This window comes from Lycorma delicatula, chromosome 1 (assembly GCF_047948215.1).
Source record: "Lycorma delicatula isolate Av1 chromosome 1, ASM4794821v1, whole genome shotgun sequence".
In the NCBI taxonomy this organism is placed as follows: Eukaryota; Metazoa; Arthropoda; class Insecta; order Hemiptera; family Fulgoridae; genus Lycorma; species Lycorma delicatula.
In genome coordinates, this window is record NC_134455.1 from 303,915,225 (window position 1) to 303,937,304 (window position 22,080).

The 22,080-nt window shown below is 30.3% G+C and overlaps 1 protein-coding gene across 3 annotated transcripts; it reads right to left on the bottom strand.

The window, feature by feature from the left end:
* Nucleotides 1–624: 624 nt before the first annotated feature.
* On the bottom strand, nucleotides 625–15,576 carry LOC142333447 (baculoviral IAP repeat-containing protein 5-like). Of its 3 annotated transcripts, none has more exons than XM_075380560.1 (5): nucleotides 15,394–15,576; nucleotides 13,634–13,766; nucleotides 6,686–6,792; nucleotides 2,728–2,845; nucleotides 625–1,232 (listed from the first exon to the last, which is right to left on the bottom strand). In XM_075380560.1, the coding sequence occupies exons 2-5, from the start codon at nucleotides 13,748–13,750 to the stop codon at nucleotides 1,149–1,151; spliced, it is 426 nt and encodes a 141-aa protein (XP_075236675.1). In that variant the 5' UTR covers nucleotides 13,751–13,766; nucleotides 15,394–15,576; the 3' UTR covers nucleotides 625–1,148. The 3 variants fall into 3 exon arrangements, with proteins under 3 accessions (XP_075236675.1, XP_075236696.1, XP_075236685.1); XM_075380581.1 differs by lacking the exon at nucleotides 15,394–15,576 and adding an exon at nucleotides 15,194–15,212; XM_075380570.1 differs by lacking the exon at nucleotides 15,394–15,576 and adding an exon at nucleotides 15,109–15,208.
* Between the last annotated feature and the right edge of the window lie 6,504 nt (nucleotides 15,577–22,080).

The window sequence follows — 22,080 nt, forward strand, 5'->3', positions numbered from 1 at the left end:
GTGATTACAATACACATTTATTATTTTTTTAGTTTACAAATTTTGATACAACTTATATTCATCTGACTTATAAAGTTTATTTTTATTTTTAGATTTCTATAAGTGCAGGTTAGTAGATTATAATTCAAAACCAGTTTAGCTTGAAACCCACTGTTCTTGTTTAATGACCCTGTGTATGAATTTAACAGCTTGTGTTTTAGAATGTGTGATTATTAATTTTCCAGCTCAGGTCACAAATGAAAATTATATGTGGTTGTTGATTTGATGCAATTCCAAGAGAACTGTTACACTCTTCAAATATGGTTCTACTCTTCAGCTACAATTTACTTTTAATAAATAAATTACTTTTTATTTAATAAATATTTAGCGACATGTTAGCTTTAAACCATATTGCATTTTCTTTCATAATCACTATTCACTGTAACACAGAACCAATTCAATCAGTTCTCTTGGGCAGCAAATCAACAACCACATATAATTTTTATTTGTGACCTGGACTGGAAAATTAATAATCACACATTCTAGAAAACAAGCTGTTAAATTCATAAAATGAGTTTATGAAAGAGTGTACATCTTTGAAAAAGAACAGGTAATTGAATGGGAAATGAAAGATAATTTGCAATATAAAAAATATAATAACAAACATCCATTTCCTTATTTCTTCAGAAAAATTAAGTTCTTCCATGGACTACATATGCATTTCCTTATTTCTTCAGAAAAATTAAGTTCTTCCATGGACTACATACAAATCATCTCAATACTTTAAACAATTTATAAAAAATGGAATATTAGTTTTGAATCACAATATTAGTTTAGTTTTACTTCACTCTCATTATCAAATAAGTTTCTCATTCTTCTCATTCTTTAAATAAGTAATTAAAACACCACTTACAAAAAAACACTTCACTTACATATCAACATTCTTTAAATAATTAAAACACCACTTACAAAAAAACACTTCACTTACATATCAACATTCTTTAAATAAGTAATTAAAACACCACTTATAAAACACTTCACTTACAAAACATTAAAACATAAAAATTAATACAAAAATAAAATAATAAGCATAAGCAACTACAAATAAAAACCGCACATATGTATATGAAAAACCACACATATTGTTTGAGAGGATTAATTCTATAAAGTTAGCGTGACTTGGTATTACCCAACTCTGAAAACTCATTGCGTTGGGTTCTTAATTTATTCAAAACTTCATTCATATACATTTTCTGTAAAAAAAATACAATAAAAAGTTAAACCTTGCATAAAAAAACACACCTTAGAATATTTTCTGTTAAGGCAATAAGTACAGAACAGCAGATCCTGCAGGGGTTGTGATTGTGAGAGAGAGAGAGTGAGGGGGAATGTTTATTGTTTATCTGATGTCTGCCATATTATAAATTTCTCTACAATGTTCAAGAATTAGTTTTAAAAGATCTATTTGTTTTTCCTACATAAATACCATTACAGTTGCGACATTTAATTTTATAAATTTCACAAATTGTTTATATTATTTTTTTGTAAATATTTTATTACGTGGTTATTAGGTTTGTATGATGGTTAAATATTTCTTTTTGTAAGTTTTAATTAAGTTTTCAATGATATTCTAAGTGCATTATACTTTATGGTATATATTTTCACTTTTTTGTATCTTATTATGTACTGGTTGTCAGGTAGTTTATCAAAAACATTTTCAACTGCTATAAGTTGAAGTGTGTATTTTGATTGCTCTGTTAATAACCATAAAATTATATATTACTAGGTGTAAGTTTCCTATATACTAATTTTTCAGATTGGTTGCCCACATTTATTTCATTATTACTGGGTTATATATAATGAGAATACAATCAACATGCCATTTCCATATTGAAACTAGGATATAAATAAATGTTTATCTGAATCATATATATATATTACTTACAATTATTTTTTTTAACTAAGTTAAATTCTTTAACCAAGAGAGATTTTTAAGTAAATTGATCTGACAGTTTCAATCATTATGGACAGTGCAGTCACAGGCAGCCCCCTTATTAGGAAACACCGAAATGACTAAAAGCACAGCTCTGACATCATGGAGGATATGATAGATACTAACAAAATTGATGATAAAAGAAACTGAGATAAGAAAAAAAGGGATGGGTGGTGAGAAAGAAAGGATGGTCTACCCATCCTATTAATTTACCATCTTGCATGTATTTGTTATTATTTAGTGACTATTGTTTTATTAAAATTGCCACTTATTGAAACCGCACTTTGGATATGAGTATTTAAAAACTTCATGTTCAAAGCATTTTTATTTTAAACTGACACATCAGCAGTTTTTGTCAGTCTGGTAAAAGCCATCTTGTGAACTGATGACCTGTGTTGTTTATTTTAAACTGACACATCAGCAGTTTTTGTCAGTCTGGAAAAAGCCATCTTGTGAACTGATGACCTGTGTTGTAGAGTGCATCATAGTTTTCCACCTTAATCTGTAGTTTCCTATATTTACAATCTTATCTATGGTTATGAGGCAAGTACCACACAATCCCAAAATTGATAAGCCAATATTTTAGTGTGCTGAAGACATTATGGTGCAGGATTGTTCTTGCCCATAAAATATTATAATGGATCTTATAATTAAAAATTTGTAATAATTGTATTACAAAAATATGATACAGAAGTAATCTCTTACATTACAAATTATTTCAATGATTTTTTTTTTTTATTAGAGCAAAAACTCACCTTGTAATTAATAATACTTTCTCTATACAAATCCATAAATTCACTAACTGTTAAATCTTCCTCCTTTTTATTAATCTTTACAAACAGACAATCTGGAGAATGAGATGCATGCTCAGCTCTGAAATAGAAAAAAATTATTTTTTTTGCAACATGCAACTGAATTATTTCTTTCCTTTTAATCTTGTAACAAGTAGAACACAGTTTGAGGACTGTGTTCAATAATAGTTATTCATCGTAAGACAAATAATAAATTCTATCTTATTAACAAAGACATGCCTAGCTCGCTTGTCTGTGAAAAAACCTTTGAAAACATTAAATTTACTAAAGGTTTTTTCATAAATAAACAAATGATTTAACTGATCATCCTATTATGACTTTTTTAATTCTCTGTTAATATAATGTGAAGTTATCCTTTAAGAAATTTTAAACGTTTCTTTCATAAAGTCATCAAAATTAAATTATTGCCTTTAAAGAAGTGTAATTTTTATATGCAGAGGAATTTATTTATTTTCCAGTCGATTGATTCATTCATTGAAAATGACTATCATTGATATGCAAGTAGAAAAAACAGCATTAACAGTTACTGTCTAAAACAGCATAGCTTAGCTGAATAAAGAGAATTATATTTAATTAATTATGGTTAGCATTATATTCTTAAAAAACTAATTTTTTTAAATGCTACTTCCATAAAGTTGCAGATGTAGGAAAATAAGGATATAGTTTTTCAGCAATCGATGAACTTTTTTATATCGCTTTACAATGGAAAGAAATATAGTAAGCCCACAAAAAAGGAAAAAATTTCCTCGTAGGTGAACAAAAAATTTTTATATTTATTTTTCTCACAATAGATGCTGGAAATGTCCTCCTTCTGTTGCTACACATGCCTCATGTTAGTTGCTACTTTTCGGATGATTGCTGCACTATGCGGGATATTTCACCTTCAATGTTGGGTTTGAGTTGGTCGATTGCGTGAGAGTTGTTCTTATAGACATTATCCTTCAGATGTCCCTAAGGAAGAGTCTGGAAGTTAAATCTAGTGATCTAGGTGGCCACAGTCCACCCTACTGTCCTACTGCCGCCAGCAGTCTCATTCATCAGCCTTTAACAGTGCCATGAATGATGTCCTGGTAATGTTCAGCTGTTATCATCATTTCTTTGAAAAAGATTGAGCCTACAATTCTTTTCTGCAAAATCGTACACCAAACTCCAACCTGTTAATGTAACAGGGTCTCACAGGAAATGTGAGGGTTTTCTGAACTCCAGTATCTGTGATTCTGGCTGTTTACATACCATGCTTCATCAGAGTAGAAAACACCTAAGATCCAAAAAATATTGTGAGTAAAACACAATAACTATTGACAGCACTTTCCCCTATCAGGTTGAATCTCATACACAATGAATGCGATACAGACAGAATTTCGGTTTTTCTGTGGCTCTGTGAACACTCCTGTAAGACATTCTGGTTTGTTGACAGTTTTTGTGTTGACTTTTTCTTTGAATAGCAAAGATGCACGGGTACTTTTTAAGGACACATCACTTAAAACTGTAGGTCGGCCAGACCATTTACATACATCCACAACCAGTTTCTCTAAATTGAGTGACTATGCGTAAAGTCATTGATTTATTAGGCATGTGCGATTCAGGAAAGCTACCCTAAAGTCTTCCTGATATCTTAAACTGTGATTTAAAATAACTTTCAGTAATGAATACACATACTGTTTCAAAAAGGAGGGAAATTACTCTTCTATCACAAGGTCATCCGTTGCCAACACATACATTCCCGTCAGCAGAAAAATCGAATTTACCTTTGCAATATGTTTTAGAATGTAGGGTTGCTTATCATTTGGCTTCCTCTGTATAAATGATTATTTTTATTAAATAATGCCTGTAGTTTAAATAATAACCCAGACAGAGTTTGTACTGATAAAGATAAAACATGAGGAATCAGAAAACAGGTAATAATGCATGACTGTGCTGATTATGTCAGGGAAGGCAGTGGAGTAAGATGTGTACATTGTCATAATAGCATTATGGAGTAAATAGAGATGTATATTAGTTGTACAGTTCAAAAGTAATAAGAGAAGTGTTAGTTGTACAGTTCAAAAGTAATAAGAGAAGTGTCGAGCTGAAAACAAGCGTTTCAACTCCGTTGGTAACAAGGAACATAGAAAAGACATCTTCAAACTAATCGGAAATTAAAACTTCCTGGAATTCAATTGTAGTGGAGGATTTATGTTGCAGGATCTAATACTTTCATTATAACCTGCAACTAAAGCAAAAGCACGCAATGGGTGACCTGAAGGAAAAAACACTAATCTTAAAAAAATCAAAGAAAATATGCTTGTAAGTTTCTTCTTTCCTCTAAAGAGTACAGGATCTTTATAAGTTTTAATAGTGTGGAACACTCTTTTTTGGATTTATATTTATTCTTATTTGGATTTTTATTTATATGATTTGAAAAGAGTCAACAAGAGATGTAAATATACATACATGAGTATGGAATGAAGGGATATTCAACAAGCAGATGAAGTTAGAAAATTTAAAAAGACAGCTAGAAAAAAGAAAAGAAAAAATAGAAAAAAAAATTTAAAAAGAAACATAGAATAAATATTATTGGGGTATTCCATTTTAATTAAAAAAAGTTATTTTTGAATAAAAAATGGCTGTTATTCAAAAACAGACATTTTGATCACTTTTTACATGAGTGTGGCATTCTTATCATCAAATGGAAGTCAAAAAGGGATCTTTGGAGAGTAAAGATGGAACTTCATCTTAGTGTACTCAAAATTCATTTTGTTACATAACCAAATCTTGTAATGTTTTTTAACAAATTGTTTTTTTAAATTTGGGGCCAAAATAAATAATGAAGAGCTTAGGGCAACAGAAATGTTTCATTTTTAGGGCCTAAAAACTACATAAGGGACAGGTGGCAGAAATCTTAAATGTTTACAGCAGTGAGTACTTTTTAAAACCATATAAAATTTATTTTGTTACTCAAAGGGGTTAATGACACCATCAAAACTGCTAAAAACACAATTCCTTCTAACTATGAACAATGTATCCAAAAAATTCACAGCATGTATTGATTTTCACACAAATGTTTAAACACGAAAGTGAACAGACATGCATGGATGTGAATGTTTACATAATCCTGAATGTAAATATTGTAGAAGGCTCAGTTACTGTTTTGATTTCAATGTAATATGTTGTATTGTCCCTAGTGTTAATAATGTGGTTAGGTAATGTACACTTGTTTATAAATTTATAGCAATGAACTTCTTTTTTATGCAATATCATTATGGATAAGACAAAGTAAGGTGCAGTTGGTAGTTTTAAAATTTATACTAACTGTATTGTTATTGTAAGAACCCTTGAATTTTATAAAAATTGGATTATGGAGTGTTCCAATTGGCATTCACACCGAAACAGTATGTCACAAATTGACTTACAATAGATCTTCAGTATTGCCGACATTTTAGAGTTTACAGAACAGCAAATAACATTGATATCTTTAAGAAGTGGATGTATTGAAACAAAAAATATCTGTACTTTACATAAAAACCAAATATTTTCATGTTAATGGGAAAAGTTGTTCTGACCCATTTAGTAGTCACATTAAACCGGTTAAAAAATATCTTTGACAAATTCAACAAGCAATCCAAATTAATTCCATGCAGAGATTTGTGTACAAAATGCTTAAACAAAATACAAAAACCACAAGATGACACAGAAAGCGAATCGGAACGTCAAGATATATTTGAGCCTCAATGTGAAGTCAGTGAATAAAGCTTGTTCAACACTTAGAATTTTCCCCGTTAAAGGTTCAAATATCAAGCAGCGCAAAGGAACCAGTTTTAAAAAATAAAGTAACAAAAATAGCTAAGTCAGTTACCAGTAAATTAAACTTTTAAATTAATCTTTTACACAAACAAATGAAGGTTAGACACTGCATACTTACTTAGGATCATCATTTTTCTCCCAATACATTTGTTTCAAGCAGACAAAACAAGCAGCAAGATCTGGCTCATCCTCTAGTTGCAAAGAGAAGAAACCTGTTTCTGCAAGCTGTAAGTAGAAATTGATGTATAAATAAAATAATAATATAATAATATTGTTGTGTGTGGTTACGCGGCTCGATCAGGATATTGAGAAGTTGTTGACAATTTAGAATGTTAATATAATTACAGTTTATTGGTTTAAAATATTCATAATTACAACCAGACAAATTAATAATAACAATATTGATAAATGCAATAATGATAATAATTGACAATAATAAAACAATTAATGAACACAAATATTAATATAGTAATTACACCCACAATGATAACGATAATTACATGACATAAAACATAACATTATCAAAACAGTAAGCATGACATAAAAACAGAGAAAAATACATAACGTAAACAACACAGATAATCAAAATATTATACATCAAATAGTGATAGTAATGTCAATAGTAAATAAATAAGTACAGGTTACACAAACAACAGAGTTCAAAATAAATAATAGTTTGGAATTTATCCCAGAAAACTAGTATTCAGACCCATTAATAAAAGATACCGCTAGTCGTATTAACAAATAACAAATAATCTCATAAAATTAATAGACATGTCTTACATGTAATAGATATGTAATGTCTATTACATTATTTGCTTCACTTATACACTTATAGTTTTACTGTAACTCACCAATAGTATTTCTTGGTTACTGGAATTACTCGTGGCATCACCTTAATCGTATCGAACTGGATATTCTCCTTGCTGGACTGTTGTTGTACATCTCGCTAGACTGATTGCAGAATTCTGCCAAATCTACACAACTCATAGTCTCTCCTCACAAAACTGCCCTTGTGTGGCGTAACGTCTCGCAGACTGGTTCTGATATAATTCTGCCGAACCCACACAACTCGCAACCTCTCCTCGCTGGGCTGACATAGTAATGTCTTGCAGAACAGAACTGATTTTTAGCTGGTCTTCCAGAACTATTTATACTGCTAGCCTCTTACCTGCTGAACTGGACCCAAGTCAAAGAATGAGAACAGTCGCCTGAGGTTTTTGTTTCCATGAATTCCAAACCGGGTCTCTTCTCACCGTACAACAGGTGTTCATTGTATGTTAGTGGGCAGTATAACAAAAGACAATTGTAAGATGGACCTATTCTTTACAAAAAGGGTTCTCCTTTTTATCACTTTCTGGATTCTTCCAATTATTATATTAATTATTATTTTCATAATAACTTGTAGGAATCCGTTACTCAGGCCCGCTATACCGGTCTTGTTACAATATAAAATAATAAGTTTTTAGCAAACGTTATTATTTATTTTGTGCAATTAATAGAAAAAACAGTGAAAACATTTTTGTTCAGTACTAGGAAACTAGATTAGTGTATGTAGATTTTACAATGTAGATGGCCATATCAATGATTATAAAAAAAGCAAGTTACGTGTACTAATTCTATCCATGTGTCTGTTCGGCACAGAATTCAATAGAATTAAATTAATAACATGAATGTAAAAATTAAAAAATAAAACACCAAATATTGTTTTTAGAAAGTAAGATTTTTTTTATAGGCTTAAAAACAACAGTTCTTCATAATGCTTTGTGGGATAGCTCAGTGTAGCTGTTCAGCTAAAAACAAAGAATTTCTGTGGTTTCTAATCTCAACTACTTTCCACAGGATATACCACATAGATATTTCTACGATTATTTACAATAAAAAAGATTATTAATTTATAGGTAAAATAAAAGACCTAAATAGTGTACACAATTAATTTAATTGTAAGGTTATAAAAATACACATCTAAGATGTAATTAAAACAATTTTTGCTAGATAAAATATAATTCACACAGGACAGTCAGACATATGGAATACTTTTAAGTTTTTTTATTGGTAATTAATTTAATATGTAAGCTTAAAGCTTATATGTAGGAATGGAAATTTGGTGTATATGAAAAATGCCTTGCTTGAAAGAGAACCAACTTTGCAGCCATGTGGATGAAAGACAAACACTGTCACTCCACTAATGAGGTCAATGGAAACTAATAATATAATTTGTGTTTAATAATTATTATTTCCTTTACTTGATATCATTCTCTTTTTTAGTAATGATGGGGCAATTTATTATTGTCCCATCTTACTGTGTCATTTTTTGAGAAGTCAAATCATGTCTAATTATGATTTTTCAATTAAGAAAAAAAAAATAATGAAAATATTTTTGTTTTGTGCACCACAGTATCATGATTTATTTTTTGAAAATATTTCAAATGTAACTTTCCTAAATTTAAATTTTGCTGGCTATACATTCTTGTATTAAATTATTTTTTTTGTAACCTTTATTTTATCCTTAAGCATTAATGTTATTTTTTTTAATATGATCATCTCCCAAGAGTCAGAATTAAAAAAAAAATTAAAAGATAAAATTTTTATTATTTTCTACAGCGTAAATGTTAGTTCATATTCGAGGCTGATGATGGTAAACTTTTAACTTACACTCATTTTAGAGTGCACAGCTTTGGGGAACTAGCCAGATCAGTTCTTATATTTATCTATTTTTATTACATAACATAATGTAATGTGTAAATACAGATTTTTTTTGAAGTGGTAGAGGGGGCTAAGATATGAATACAGAACTTTTATCTACTTTGAATATAAATAACGTTTTTATACATCATGATATCAAATTTATTACGGATGAAGTAGATATTTTTTTTCTAGTTTGTAAATAATTAAACTTTTATATTTCTAGACACAATTATGAATATAGTTTAAAGGAAATATCTTTTAAGTGTGTGCAACTGCTGTTGTTGTTGTTGCTGTCAATATTGATCTCTTTGTATAATCTACAAGATAATCGTGTGCGGAAGGCTTTTTGTATCTCAGACTTACAAGGATAAATTCTGTTACAGTGGTGAATCATTTTAGAATCAAGTATAGTAAACCACCATCAACAGCACATTATATCTATGACATGAATTTTGGAACATGAGGTGTTTGACTAAAAGAAAAAGTTCCAGAAACTCACCTTTGTTAGAGGAAAACATTTATCATGTTCATGCCAAATATCCATGCAGTCTGGGTAGAGTACAAGGGTGAGTTTATTTTCACCTACAACTGAATGTGTGGAAGTTTTTGTGTCAACAGTTGAAAGTGGCCACACTGTAATTAGTTCAGAGTTTAAGAAATAATAAAATCCTGTGTAATGCTTCCAGAGAGGGGGGTACATGCAGAAACATGTTGAAAGAGAACATAAAAACTTCATTATCTAGTTTTCAGTGATGACTGTACCTATCGTATGAGTGGAGAAGTCAACATACATAAAGCATGAATATGAGTAGCAGAAAACCCTAAAGAAATTAATCTATTTGGGATTTGTTTTGTACTATATCCCATAGATATAGTACAAATGGGATGAGGCTATGTACAAGATGGAGCTCAGCCTCAATGTTTTAGATAGAGGATTAAATTTATTTGGATGAAGGCCTTCCAAGATGGTGGACTGGTTGTTTAATAGAGAAAAACATGATGACGTTGAACAACTGGTTTCCAATAAGTCTGGACCTACTGCCTTATGACAAATTTTTGCAATACATTAAAAATGACAAATATTTTATCTTTACACTTCCTGTAGATATATCTTGAAACAATTTACTGGCAACAATCCAGTATTAAGCAGGATATGCTGTAATTTGTTTGGAATGAATTATGTAACTGCCTCAATGTCTGTCATTGAACATATTACATATAAATTTTCAGAAAAGAAATTTAAATAAATTTCCTATAAAATCATGTAATTGTCTCCATATACAAATTTTTAATTTTTATAAACTATATAAATTCCAAACACTTTTTTCTTTATAAAGGCCTCATATTCCAAAAATAATCTATATACTATATCCAAACCTCTTTATTGTTTAATACTAATGGACTTAGCAGTTAAGAGTTACAGTAATTTCTCACACTTGTATTTATATTCTTCAATTAATCTATTATTCTTGGGTTTGGAGATTTAGAACAAATGTTTTTCCGAGATAGAATTTTATCACGTTATTGTTCAACCATTAATCTACTACTGTGGTCAATAATTTCAGCCTTATCTTAGAAATCAACTTACTTATTTTAACATTATATCTCAATTTTTAATACACAAGATAACCTTGTCATAAACTGCTTAAAAAGATATTTAAGCTAATAAAACACTTAACTATAAAGCAGGTAAATAAAGTAGGTATATACCGTTAAAGAACAATAAAGTGCTAAAATTACAAAAAAATAAGCAAAATTCTATTTTACTATTTTTATGAATAACTATTCGGTCAAAACAATGAATTACTGCTAGATCCAGATTTATACATATGCAAAATGCTTATCAATACAGACGGCACAGAATTTCAAGGACAAGCAACAGGAATTTTGCACTCAGGGTGGTGAAATTTTATTTTTGACTGCACAATTTCATAATGAGATCATTGTAAGGAAGCTACAATATGAGCTGCAAACAGTCTGTGATAGTGGAATGCCACATCAAGTTTACGCAGCTATTATTTTGTAGGGGAAACAATTCTGTACTACGTTATAAGCTACTGAACTTAATTTTTACTTAATGAGGAAAACGATGTTGCATGGCTACAATAGCCATCACAGGAGAACAGTGTTACTCACCTCTCACTTTCTACTGTTTGTATTGTAGCCATAGCCTTAGCTATAGTTGGTATTAATTAATTTAATTTACTAAGTTAAGATGCTAATATGATGCGATTGTCTTATGTTATTATTGATTGGGCTGTGCATTTTTCATACACTAAAAAATTTATTTCTGATCAATCATTAGGAAAAAGTAATTATAATTTGATATGATTCTATTATTACAATAATAATAATATAAGAAAACTATCAGTAGGAAATGATTAAATGAGATGGTACATGGAAGAAAAAATAATAGTTATTTAAAAAAATGTGAAAATTTGAATTTCTTTTAGGTAAAAGTTACCGATTGTATTGGTCCTACGATGATTGGGTCTTTAGCAGCTTTATTACAAATAATGATAATTATGCTGTAAATAGAAAACTGAACACGGTCAAGGAAATTAATAAATTTAGCTCAAGTAATTTCAGTAGCCTTGCTTATCTTCCAGTAATGTTCCAAAATCTAAGAGGCAAGATATCTTAAGACCAAATATCACATCTTAATAGTACAAAGTGATATAAGTACTTTTCTTAATCACTTTGTGAACCTTGATAGTGTCAAAAATAATGTTTAATAGAGACAATATATCAAGTAACAATCGTTATAGGCCATGTTGTAAACAAGAATACTTTGTATACTGTGTCAGGGGGGGATCTATTTATTTGTCCTTTGCAAAATATTCTAATGTCTGTTAACTCAAAGGTTGCTGAACAAGTTTGTGAAGTCATACTATTTTTTTTTTACACTGAAGATGAACATGTGGACACTAGTTGTAATGATCAGCCCAGTTTCATTTATTATCATTATCGTGTAAGACTGATTAGAAAATTATTTTTATGTTACAAGGAAAAACCTTGTCATACACCCCAGAAACTTGCCGACGTGCTTTTTTTATGTTCAAAAGTAATAATAACAATAATTTGCAAACATAAGATTGAAGAGTCAATAAGAAATTATCCCTTTTGATCTTTATACTACTCTCTTATACTCTTGACACACTACTTTTTGTGCTTAATTTGAAAGACCCCTTATATAACTTATGTTTTAAAAGGAATAGAAAATCAGAGAAGATATGATATTTTTATTAATTATCACAAAATTATATATGAAAAAAAAACAACAGGATGTTCATGTATTCCATTGAATATTTACATTTGCACAATATCCAATTCTTCTACTTAGAACGATGTGATTCTGTGCTAAGAACAGTTAAGTACTACCTAAAACCAACAGAACAGGCTGATCAACACTGCTATCCATTGTACTAAATAAGATATTACTGTAAAACAGGATTTTCAAGACATTATTGACTTTACAAAAAAACTATGCTGAATGGAAACTTCTAGTATAGTTTAGTTTTTAAGAAAATTTACTTGATAATATTGCTCAGTGAATAATATATTATTATTAATCAACAGAAAATTTGATACTTTTAAAATAACTTTTACATGCCCGCAATTTTACATTTATGAATTCTAATTCTAATACAACAATAAATTTTTAATAAGATCATTTTTATAATTGTGGCAAATTATGAGCTCATGAAATATACTATTAAAAAATAGGAATCTTACACTGACAGGGAGTGGAAAGGGAAAATATGCACAGAATATTGACACAAAAAATTTGGTTACTTGATACAGGTAACTGTGATTGCAATTGTTAAACTAAAAACTATGTAAATTTAAATTCTAAAAGATAAACAAATTTTTGAGGATCTGTAATCAAAACAAAAATAATTTATCTGTACTGATAAAAAAAAACTGTAATAAAAGAGAATGTAAAAGAGGTTTATTTATATATACAGAAATTTAAGACGAAAATTGCAAAATCATACTAATTAATCTTTTGTCTACTTTGATTTCATTTCAGGCCATTTTATAAAGTTTCACATAACTGTAAATTAAAGGTAAATATGCTTCAACTGTAACAAATTTCAGAGGCGGGCAGAATTAGTTAAAACTGACTGGGTCTTGAAAGGTTTTTTTTTTTTTACAAGAGTAATAGCAATAAACATTATTAGGCTGCTATAATGTTAATCATTAACATAATAAAAAATAGTCTTTCAAAAGCTACTGCATGAATAACCCACTTTATGAGTCTTACAAGCAACTGGAAAATAAAAAAATATACATGAATAAATACAGCTTAGTTCATTAGGTATACAAGTTTAGATAAGTGAAAAAGGATATAGCAAAATAATAATAAATTTACCACCTTTCGCGCTGAACATGGTGCAGAGTCAGGATATGGCCACTTGCTTAAAGTTGATAATCTCTCTTTAAGCCAAATCATTTTTGCCGAGGGCTTCAACACAGCAGGTACAGCAGTCATGTTATGTAAAATAGGTCTAAAAAAAAGGAAAAGAAAAAATACAATAATTTACATGATTTTCTACTTGTGTTATATATAGTTAAGGTAAGTTAAATATTTTTTATATAATAAATCATTTTAAGTATAAATATAACTTTCAAAATTGATAATTTTAAGGTACAGTGAAAGAGTAATTGAGTGACTACTCTGTGCAGTACCACTTCTTTTTTTTTTTTAGCCTCCAGGACCACAGTCAATAATAGCTTCTGAGGATGAGATGAAATGACAGTTCTGTAGCGTGAGAAAATACCATGCTTGACCGGCTGGGATTTGTACCCAGGACCTCTGAATGAAGGTTGAGATGCTACCACTTGTGCCATGGAGGCATACAGTACCACTTACTTGTTATGTAACAATTTTTTTTTGACACAAACATAATTCAAAGGAGATTTAAAACATAGTTTCTTGATGAATGTGTTAGCAAGTCAACTGAAATGAAAGGATTCCATTTTGAATTAAGTATAGTCCAACACAAATCTGTAGGTTACAGGTTGCATGTGTGTGCGGTTATGTATAATAATCTTTGAACAATATTAAATGCTATGGACTGTAGCAGTTACGCGCCAAGATCACAAAATGCTGTCCTTTGCTACAACAAATGAGTTTTGTTAGCCTAGAATCCATGAATATTGTACGGGTTTACTGGCTTGTTTAAGCCGCTCTCCCTCTGATTTGTCAAAAGGTACACCTGGAGTCTATTCCAGCAACTTTAACTGAAAGTAATATTAGTAGTAATTATTCTACTCGGTGAAAACAAAAAAAAACACACCAGATTTTGAAATACTACATTACAATCACATACACTAAACACATCATAAATAAAAACAAAATAGCTTATAAAGTTTTTCAATGCAAAGTTTATATGCTGACAAAATACTGCTATTTTAGAATCAATAGTTACTTATTAATAAGTTAAGTATAATAGTCGCTTATTATTCTAATTACATTAAATTTTAAAATACTTTTATAAGATTTTAATTTAGACTTTTAAGTGGATTTTACTCTGATATATATAAAAGAATAAACTCCACTTACATATGTACGATAGTATAAGTGAAATTGCAGATTAAATAATATTAAAATAGACAACTTATTTTGATTTCATAATAAAGTACTGACAATGTATTAATAAAGGGCTACTTCAGTAATGATGATCTAAAAAACATAAAAAGCTTCTTAAATGATTATGTTAATTATTGAAAAGAAAACAGAAATCAAAATTATGCTGAAGAAAAATGTTCAACTGATACAAACAAAATTCCGCAAGGCCTATGCTGGAGTATTTAAGTTTTTCTGCTAAATTACAATAGTTAACTTACTCTCTTTCCTAACTGTAGTACTATTTAAAACTATCAATCAGCAAAAAAAAAAAAACTGCAAATATTGAAATAAAAAGTTTATTACATCTAGCAGAAACAAAATTGGCCAATAAACATAACACGATCAATCAGGTTTCCAACAACTACATTCAAGCAAGTACAATGCAAACTTACTACGTAAGTATACTCTGTATCTTTTTTACACACTCCCTACTGTACATGAATTAACAAAAAAAAAGTTTCCAATAGGAGATAAAACCCTCCTATTTCATTATAAACACTTACTTCAATAAAAAAAAAACAACTATATTACTATTGAATATTATCGTTAACTTAGATAAATGTTTGTGGTGATTAATGATTATGCAAATTTCGAAAATCTGAAAAAATGTGTCGATTATTCTGTTTACACCAACCTAACCCCTAACACTATAACTTCCGACAATTTTTTTTGAATCAGATTGAAACTTAACCGTTCCTATTAAGTGTAGCCAACATTATAAAATCAAACCTGTTGTAAAACAGCAAAAGAGGATCTCAATTATATTATAACAGTTTTATTATTAAAAATTGTGTAACATATTATTATTATTAAATACAGGTTTATTTTAAAATGATTAAATATTAAAGTATGTCACATTTCATACTGTTCAAGTACAGTTTTGTCATAATTTCGTTAGAAAGTCTTGCAGTTAACAGTTACGTAGTTCTATAATTATGTTTTGTGTTATAAAATTAGTTTATAGTGATACAGAAACCAGTTAAATTTCATGAACTAAAACGACAGAAATATATTCGTTTATTTATTCGGTTTGATACGATAGAAGTTGGTCTGTTTGAATTGTTTGCATTAATATTTATAATAATTTTAAATCAATTACAACAGAGTTTAATTTAATCCCAGGATGTGACTAAATTCAGTACATGTACATTTGAAGTAACTGTCTGACCGCGTCTGTTTAGACTTCCAGAGGTCATCAGCAGCAGTTGCATGTTGTGTTGGGATAAACGATCTTTTTCAGGGATCGATTTTTTTCGATTCGATTCTTAGAAAGGAATCGTAAAAAAGAATCGTTCTTCCGATTCAACTTCTGATTCTTTTCCTTGCCACCACTACCAATAATGTAAACTCTAACGCGCATGCTCTCTCTATTCTTCACCCATGTTTTGCGGTACATTTCTCTTCATACACCTGTTCGATTAAGCCGATGCGTACCTACTAAATATCTTAGATTCTTCTCTTTTCAACTCTTATTCGACTCCTTAAGAAAGATTACTATGAATCGAATCGTAACTGAGAAAGATTTGGTTTCCTATCACCTATTCAATGCATTGTTGAGAATCGTAACAGAATCGGTTTCTCCCGCAAACCGAATCTCGATTCTTTCGTTCAGTATAAAGGAATGACTCGTCATGATTCTTCCCATCACTTTGTGGAGCTGTTCTAGTGATCGAAACTTCAGCGCACGTGATTCATTTCATTCTAGGTGGAAGGATTCGTTGAAGTGATGCGGTAGCTTTGGTCATGTTTGCCACTTATAAAATTGAAAAACTACAGAGAGCGTCTGTTCAACACCCAGCGAAAGTCGGATTTGGTCGCCGTTAGGGTGATAACACCCATAACAGCGACCAATTGTTATCTTAACTGTTGACTGTTTGTCTCATTCGCCTGCCACACAGATGATTCTGTTACAGTCAGAACAGGATAACCAGATGACTATTTGGGAACAGTTTTTTTAGTGTTTGGCTGAAGGATTGACCCAACCATATTTGCTTCTCGCATTCAACATTTTTATCATCTGCGAGACATTTACCGAGTAGGTGAATTTTAGTGTACCAAACATTTTAAAGTTTCTAATTTTTCAGTAAATTCTATAAGGAGATGTCACTGTTATTTATTAATTCTCTCCTGGGTCGTTATTGATCTGTATGAAATCAGTTGTGCAGATAATTGCATATTTTCTTTGAACTGCATTCCAAAGTATAATAGAATTTTAAAGTGTATTTGTGAAGTAGAATTTTAATGCTACTGTTGCATTACAAACTTGTTTCAAAAAATTGACAATCAACAAAAAATTATGAAAGCATATTCTTCTTACCAGCTGAGGGTGTAACCTTGAATTTTGTTACATGTATGTGATGAAGGGTGATTACATTACACTGAGTCAACTATTATTTTTTGTTGGCTTCAGTAATTTTACTGGTTTGATGCAGCTCCAAGATTCCCTATCTAGTGCCAGTCATTTCATTTTATACCCCTACATCCCTAAAAATTTGTTTTACCCCTTCAACCTGTCCCTCCAGTATTAGAGTGACTATTCCAGGATGCCTTAATATGTGGTTTAATATATGTCCTTCTTTTAACTATATTTTTCCAAATGTTTTTTCTTCATCAATTTGCCACACACAATACCTCTTCATTTGTCATTTTATCCACCCATCTGATTTTTAACATTGTCTTATAGCACCACATTTCAAAAGCTAATAATCTTTTCTTTTCAGGTACTTCGATTGCCCAAGTTTCACTTCCATATAAAGCTATGCTCCAAACATATATTTTTAAAAATGTTTTCCTGACGTTTAAATTAATTTTTGATGCAAACAAATTATATTTCTGACTGAAGGTTCGTTTCACCTATGCTATTTGGCATTTTATATTGCTCCTTCTTCATCACTCTTTAGTAATTCTACTTCCGAAATAACAAAATTCTTCTATCTCCATAATCTTTTCTCTTCCCATTTTTATAGTCAGTGGTCCAACTACAATATCTCTACTACATTTCATTACTTTTGTTTTGTTCTTGTTTATTTTCATGCGATAGTTCTTGTGTAGTACTTCATCTATGCCATTCACTGCTTCTTCTAAATCTTTTTTCCTCTCAGCTAGAATTACTATATCATCAGCAAATCGTAACATCTTTATCTTTTCACCTTCTACTGTTACTCCAGATCTAAATTGTTCTTTAACATCATTAACTGCTAGTTCTATGTAGAGATTAAAAAGTAACGAGGGTAGGGAACATCCTTTTCGGACTCCCTTTTTTATTACAGCTTCTTTCTTATGTTCTATTATTGCTGTTGCTGTCTAGTTCTTGTAAATGTTAGCAATTGTTCTTCTATCTCTGTACTTGAAACCTAATTTTTTTAAAATGCTGAACATTTTATTCCAGTCTACGTTATTGAATGCCTTTTCTAGGTCTATAAATACCGAAGTATGTTGGTTTGTTTTTCTTTAATCTTCCGTCTACTATTAATCTGAGTGCTAAAATTGCATCCCTTGTCCCTATACTTTTCCTGAAACCAAATTGGTCTTCTCCTAACACTTCTTCCATCCTCCTTTCAATTCTTCTGTTCAGAATTCTAGTTAAGATTTTTGATGCATGGTTAGTTAAGCTAATTGTTCTGTATTCTTCACATTTATCTGCTCCTGCTTTCTTTGGTATCATGACTATAACACTTTTTGAAATCAGACAGAACTTCCTCTTTTTTGTAAATATTACACACCAGTTTGTATAATCTATCAATCGCTTCCTCATCTACACTGCACGGTATTCTGTTTATTCCAGGAGCCTTTCAGCCATTCAAATCTTTTATTGCTCTCTTAAATTCAGATCGCAGTATTGTTTCTCCCCTTTCATCCTTTCTGACTTCCTCTTCTTCCTCTATAACATCATTTTCTAATTCATTTCCTCTGTATAACTCTTCAATATATTTCACCCACCTATCGACCTTTCCTTTCATATTATAAATTGGTGTACCATCTTTGTTTTACACATTATTAGATTTTAATTTATGTACCACAAAATTTTCCTTAATTTTTCTGTATGCTCTGTCTATTTTACCAATAATCAGTCATTTCTCTTTCCACTTCTGAATACTTTTCTTTAATCCACTCTTCTTTCACTATTTTGCACTTCCTGTTTGTATGTATTTCTTAATTGTTGGTAGTTCCTTTACTTTCTTCACTAGAATTCTTATATTTTTGACATTCATCCATCAGCTGCAGTATATCCTCTGATATCCAAGATTTTCCAAGGTTCTCTTTGTTCTGTCTAAGTTCGCTTCTGCTGATTTAAGAATTTCCTTTTTAACATTCTCCCACTCTTCTTCTACATTTTCTACCTCATATTTTTTACTCAGACCTCTTGCAATGTTCTCCTTAAAAATTTTCTTTACCTCCTCTTCCTCAAGCTTCTCTAAATTCCACTGATTCATCTGACACCTTTTCTTCAGGTTTTTAAATCCCAATCTACATTTCACTAAATTATGGTTGCTATCAATGTCTGCTCCAGGGTAAGTAAAGCTTACCTCGGATGAGTTGATTTCTAAATCTTTGCTTAACCATGAGATAATTTAGCTGATACCTTGTAGAATCACCTGGTTTTTTCTTTGTGTGTATTCTTCTATTGTGATTTTTAAACTGGGTTTTGGCAATTACTAAATTATACTTCATGCAAAACTCTATATGTCGGTCCCCTCTTTCATTCCTTTTGCCCAGCCCATATTCACCCACAATATTTCCTTCCTTACCTTTTCCAATGCTTGCATTCCAATCTCCAACTATTATTAAATTTTCTTCTCCTTTTATGTGTTTAATTGCTTCATCAATTTCTTCATATACACACTGTACTTCATCATCATCATGGGCACTTGCAGGTATATAGACATTAACAATCGTTGTCAGCTTAGGTTTTGATTTTATCCTTATTACAATGATTCTCTTGCTATGCATATTTAGGTAATTATGCATAATTAATAATGATTATAATTCATATATGACTCATTCCTTGTAGTAGAACTACTGATTCAGCAAAAGTAACAATTGTAACGTTCTGTCTTCTTAATTGGTGTATAGAGAGAGATGTGGCAAGCATAGTACAGAAACAATATTATGTACCAAACTTAATCTTACATTTGCTAACCTTGTCTAATTAACATTAAATATATAAATTTTATGCAAATTGTTTATAATATAAATTTATTACTTAAAATAAATTAGGTGGTATGCTGAGTAGGTGGGACATTGCTACTTTAGACTTCATGATGATTGTAACCCATATACTAAAATAGCACCAATAATTCTATAATCATTTATAATTTTTGTACATGTGAGTCCTGAATGAGTAAATTATAAACAACTGTTTATGCCCAACTGTTGTTGGGCAGTGTTTGCAGTTAGGAAAAGACTTAAAATAATTTTTTCAATGTTTCAAAGAATTAAAAAAAAACATTGTTGAAAGGGAGATTTCCCATGAAAAATATTTTACATTAAAGATATCAACTCATGATATAAAAAAGATATGTTTCAATCAACAAACTGTGTAACACCACACATAAATATATAAAAATCTTTGGTAAATAAGAACTTTGTATAAATGATTCAGGTGTTAACATAGATGGAAAGGAACTCTTCAAGAGACTGGTCTCTTGAGTCTTTAACTGATCTTTCAGTTAAAGATTGCTTTTCATTTTTGTAAAAATGTGTGTTTTCCCAGGCACTGACGTGGAATAATTTCTTTGTGAAGTATTGCCTTATTTAAGGTAGTTTACTTCCAGAGGTATACTTATTCCAATTTCAGGATCATAGTTGAGTGTGTTTCTTCTGAGGTATCTTTACCTACAATTGATAATTGCTTATAAATACATAATGAAGGATCAGCCTTAATTGTTAATTTTTAACAATGTTATGACAGTTAATTTTTAATTGTACAGTTTTTATTTCGTTACCTCTATCATTTATGTATGACTTTCTTCTGGTGTATAAACCCCTTTCCTAAATTATGTTTAGATGATGATGAGCAATGAACATGAGAGATTGTCAGTCTGTGATATGCTGCTGTCATCAATTTATCATCAAAGTTTCATTATTCTTAATGAAAAAAATATTCAAGCTTATCTTTTTGGAAATGTTATTTACATGGGCATTCCAAGAAATATAAACAACCTAAGAACTTCAGTTATGATGATGGTTCTATGGTATTATTACCTATTATGTCAGTGAAACTGTTTCTTGTGCATGTGTTTTGGATTCATTGCTCATTCATTCCTATCATCAGACTGGCTTTATGGTATTCTTCACTACTTTCTGTTCAGTACCAATCTTTAACCTTACCATTTTGTTACATCTTATATCCTCAATTATTTGTTTTATATATTTACATAATTGTCTTTTTCTACAGTTTTTACCTTCTACATGCCCTTTCAAACTGGACTCTAAATCCAGCCAACTTTCTAAATTAAAAAAAAAAAACTGGATGTTAGTTTTTGACCTACCACTATATCTCTTTATAAGATTCTACCACAAATTGTTCCCCCTCCTGTTTGTCTTAAGACTTCTTTATTTTGATGTCTATTGACCCACCTAATTTCAATGTCCTCCTATAGCAAAGCCTTCATTTCTGATCTGATTCTGAGGATGCCAAGGAGGGTAATAACATACAATGACCTTCCAGTCTTTATATGTTATTTCCCTCCTTGGGTATACAAAGACTGGAGATCTTTATATGTCCTTGGCATCCTTCTCTAGTTAATTACTAATTTGATCTTTGTCAATATAATAAACAGAACAAATCCAGTACTCTTACAAAATGAATTTTATAATATTAAAAATAGCATGAATCCTGTTACAGTTTATAAAGATGGTTCTAGAAATGTTTTCTGTTGGTTGTGGCTTTGTTGTTAGCAACAGAACATATATGTTTGGCCATCATCACCAGTATTTTTCTTGCAAACTGTACGCCATTAATAAGACCTTACATATAATTACCTCAAAATATCAGTATGTCCTTGTTTGTTCAGATTACATGAGTGCCCTACAGGTGATTAATGACGTGTATGCTAGATACCCTGTCATCTGTGAGATTCATTGTGTCATTTTGCAAATGAGTAGATATAATACAATAATGAGCTTCTGCTGGAATCCCAGCCAGATAGGAATTCAGGTGATAAGCGCGCAGACAGTGCAGCAAAAGA

Bases quoted from the DNA above. Each gene is read 5' to 3' on its own strand.
- LOC142333447 (XM_075380560.1), bottom strand. From the start codon at position 13,750: ATGACTGCTGTACCTGCTGTGTTGAAGCCCTCGGCAAAAATGATTTGG. The intron at 6,793-13,633 runs GTGGTAAATTTA...TTCTACTTACAG, and splicing joins CACCATGTTCAGCGCGAAAG to CTTGCAGAAACAGGTTTCTT. The intron at 1,233-2,727 runs GTGAGTTTTTGC...TTTTTTTTACAG, and splicing joins AAAGTATTATTAATTACAAG to AAAATGTATATGAATGAAGT.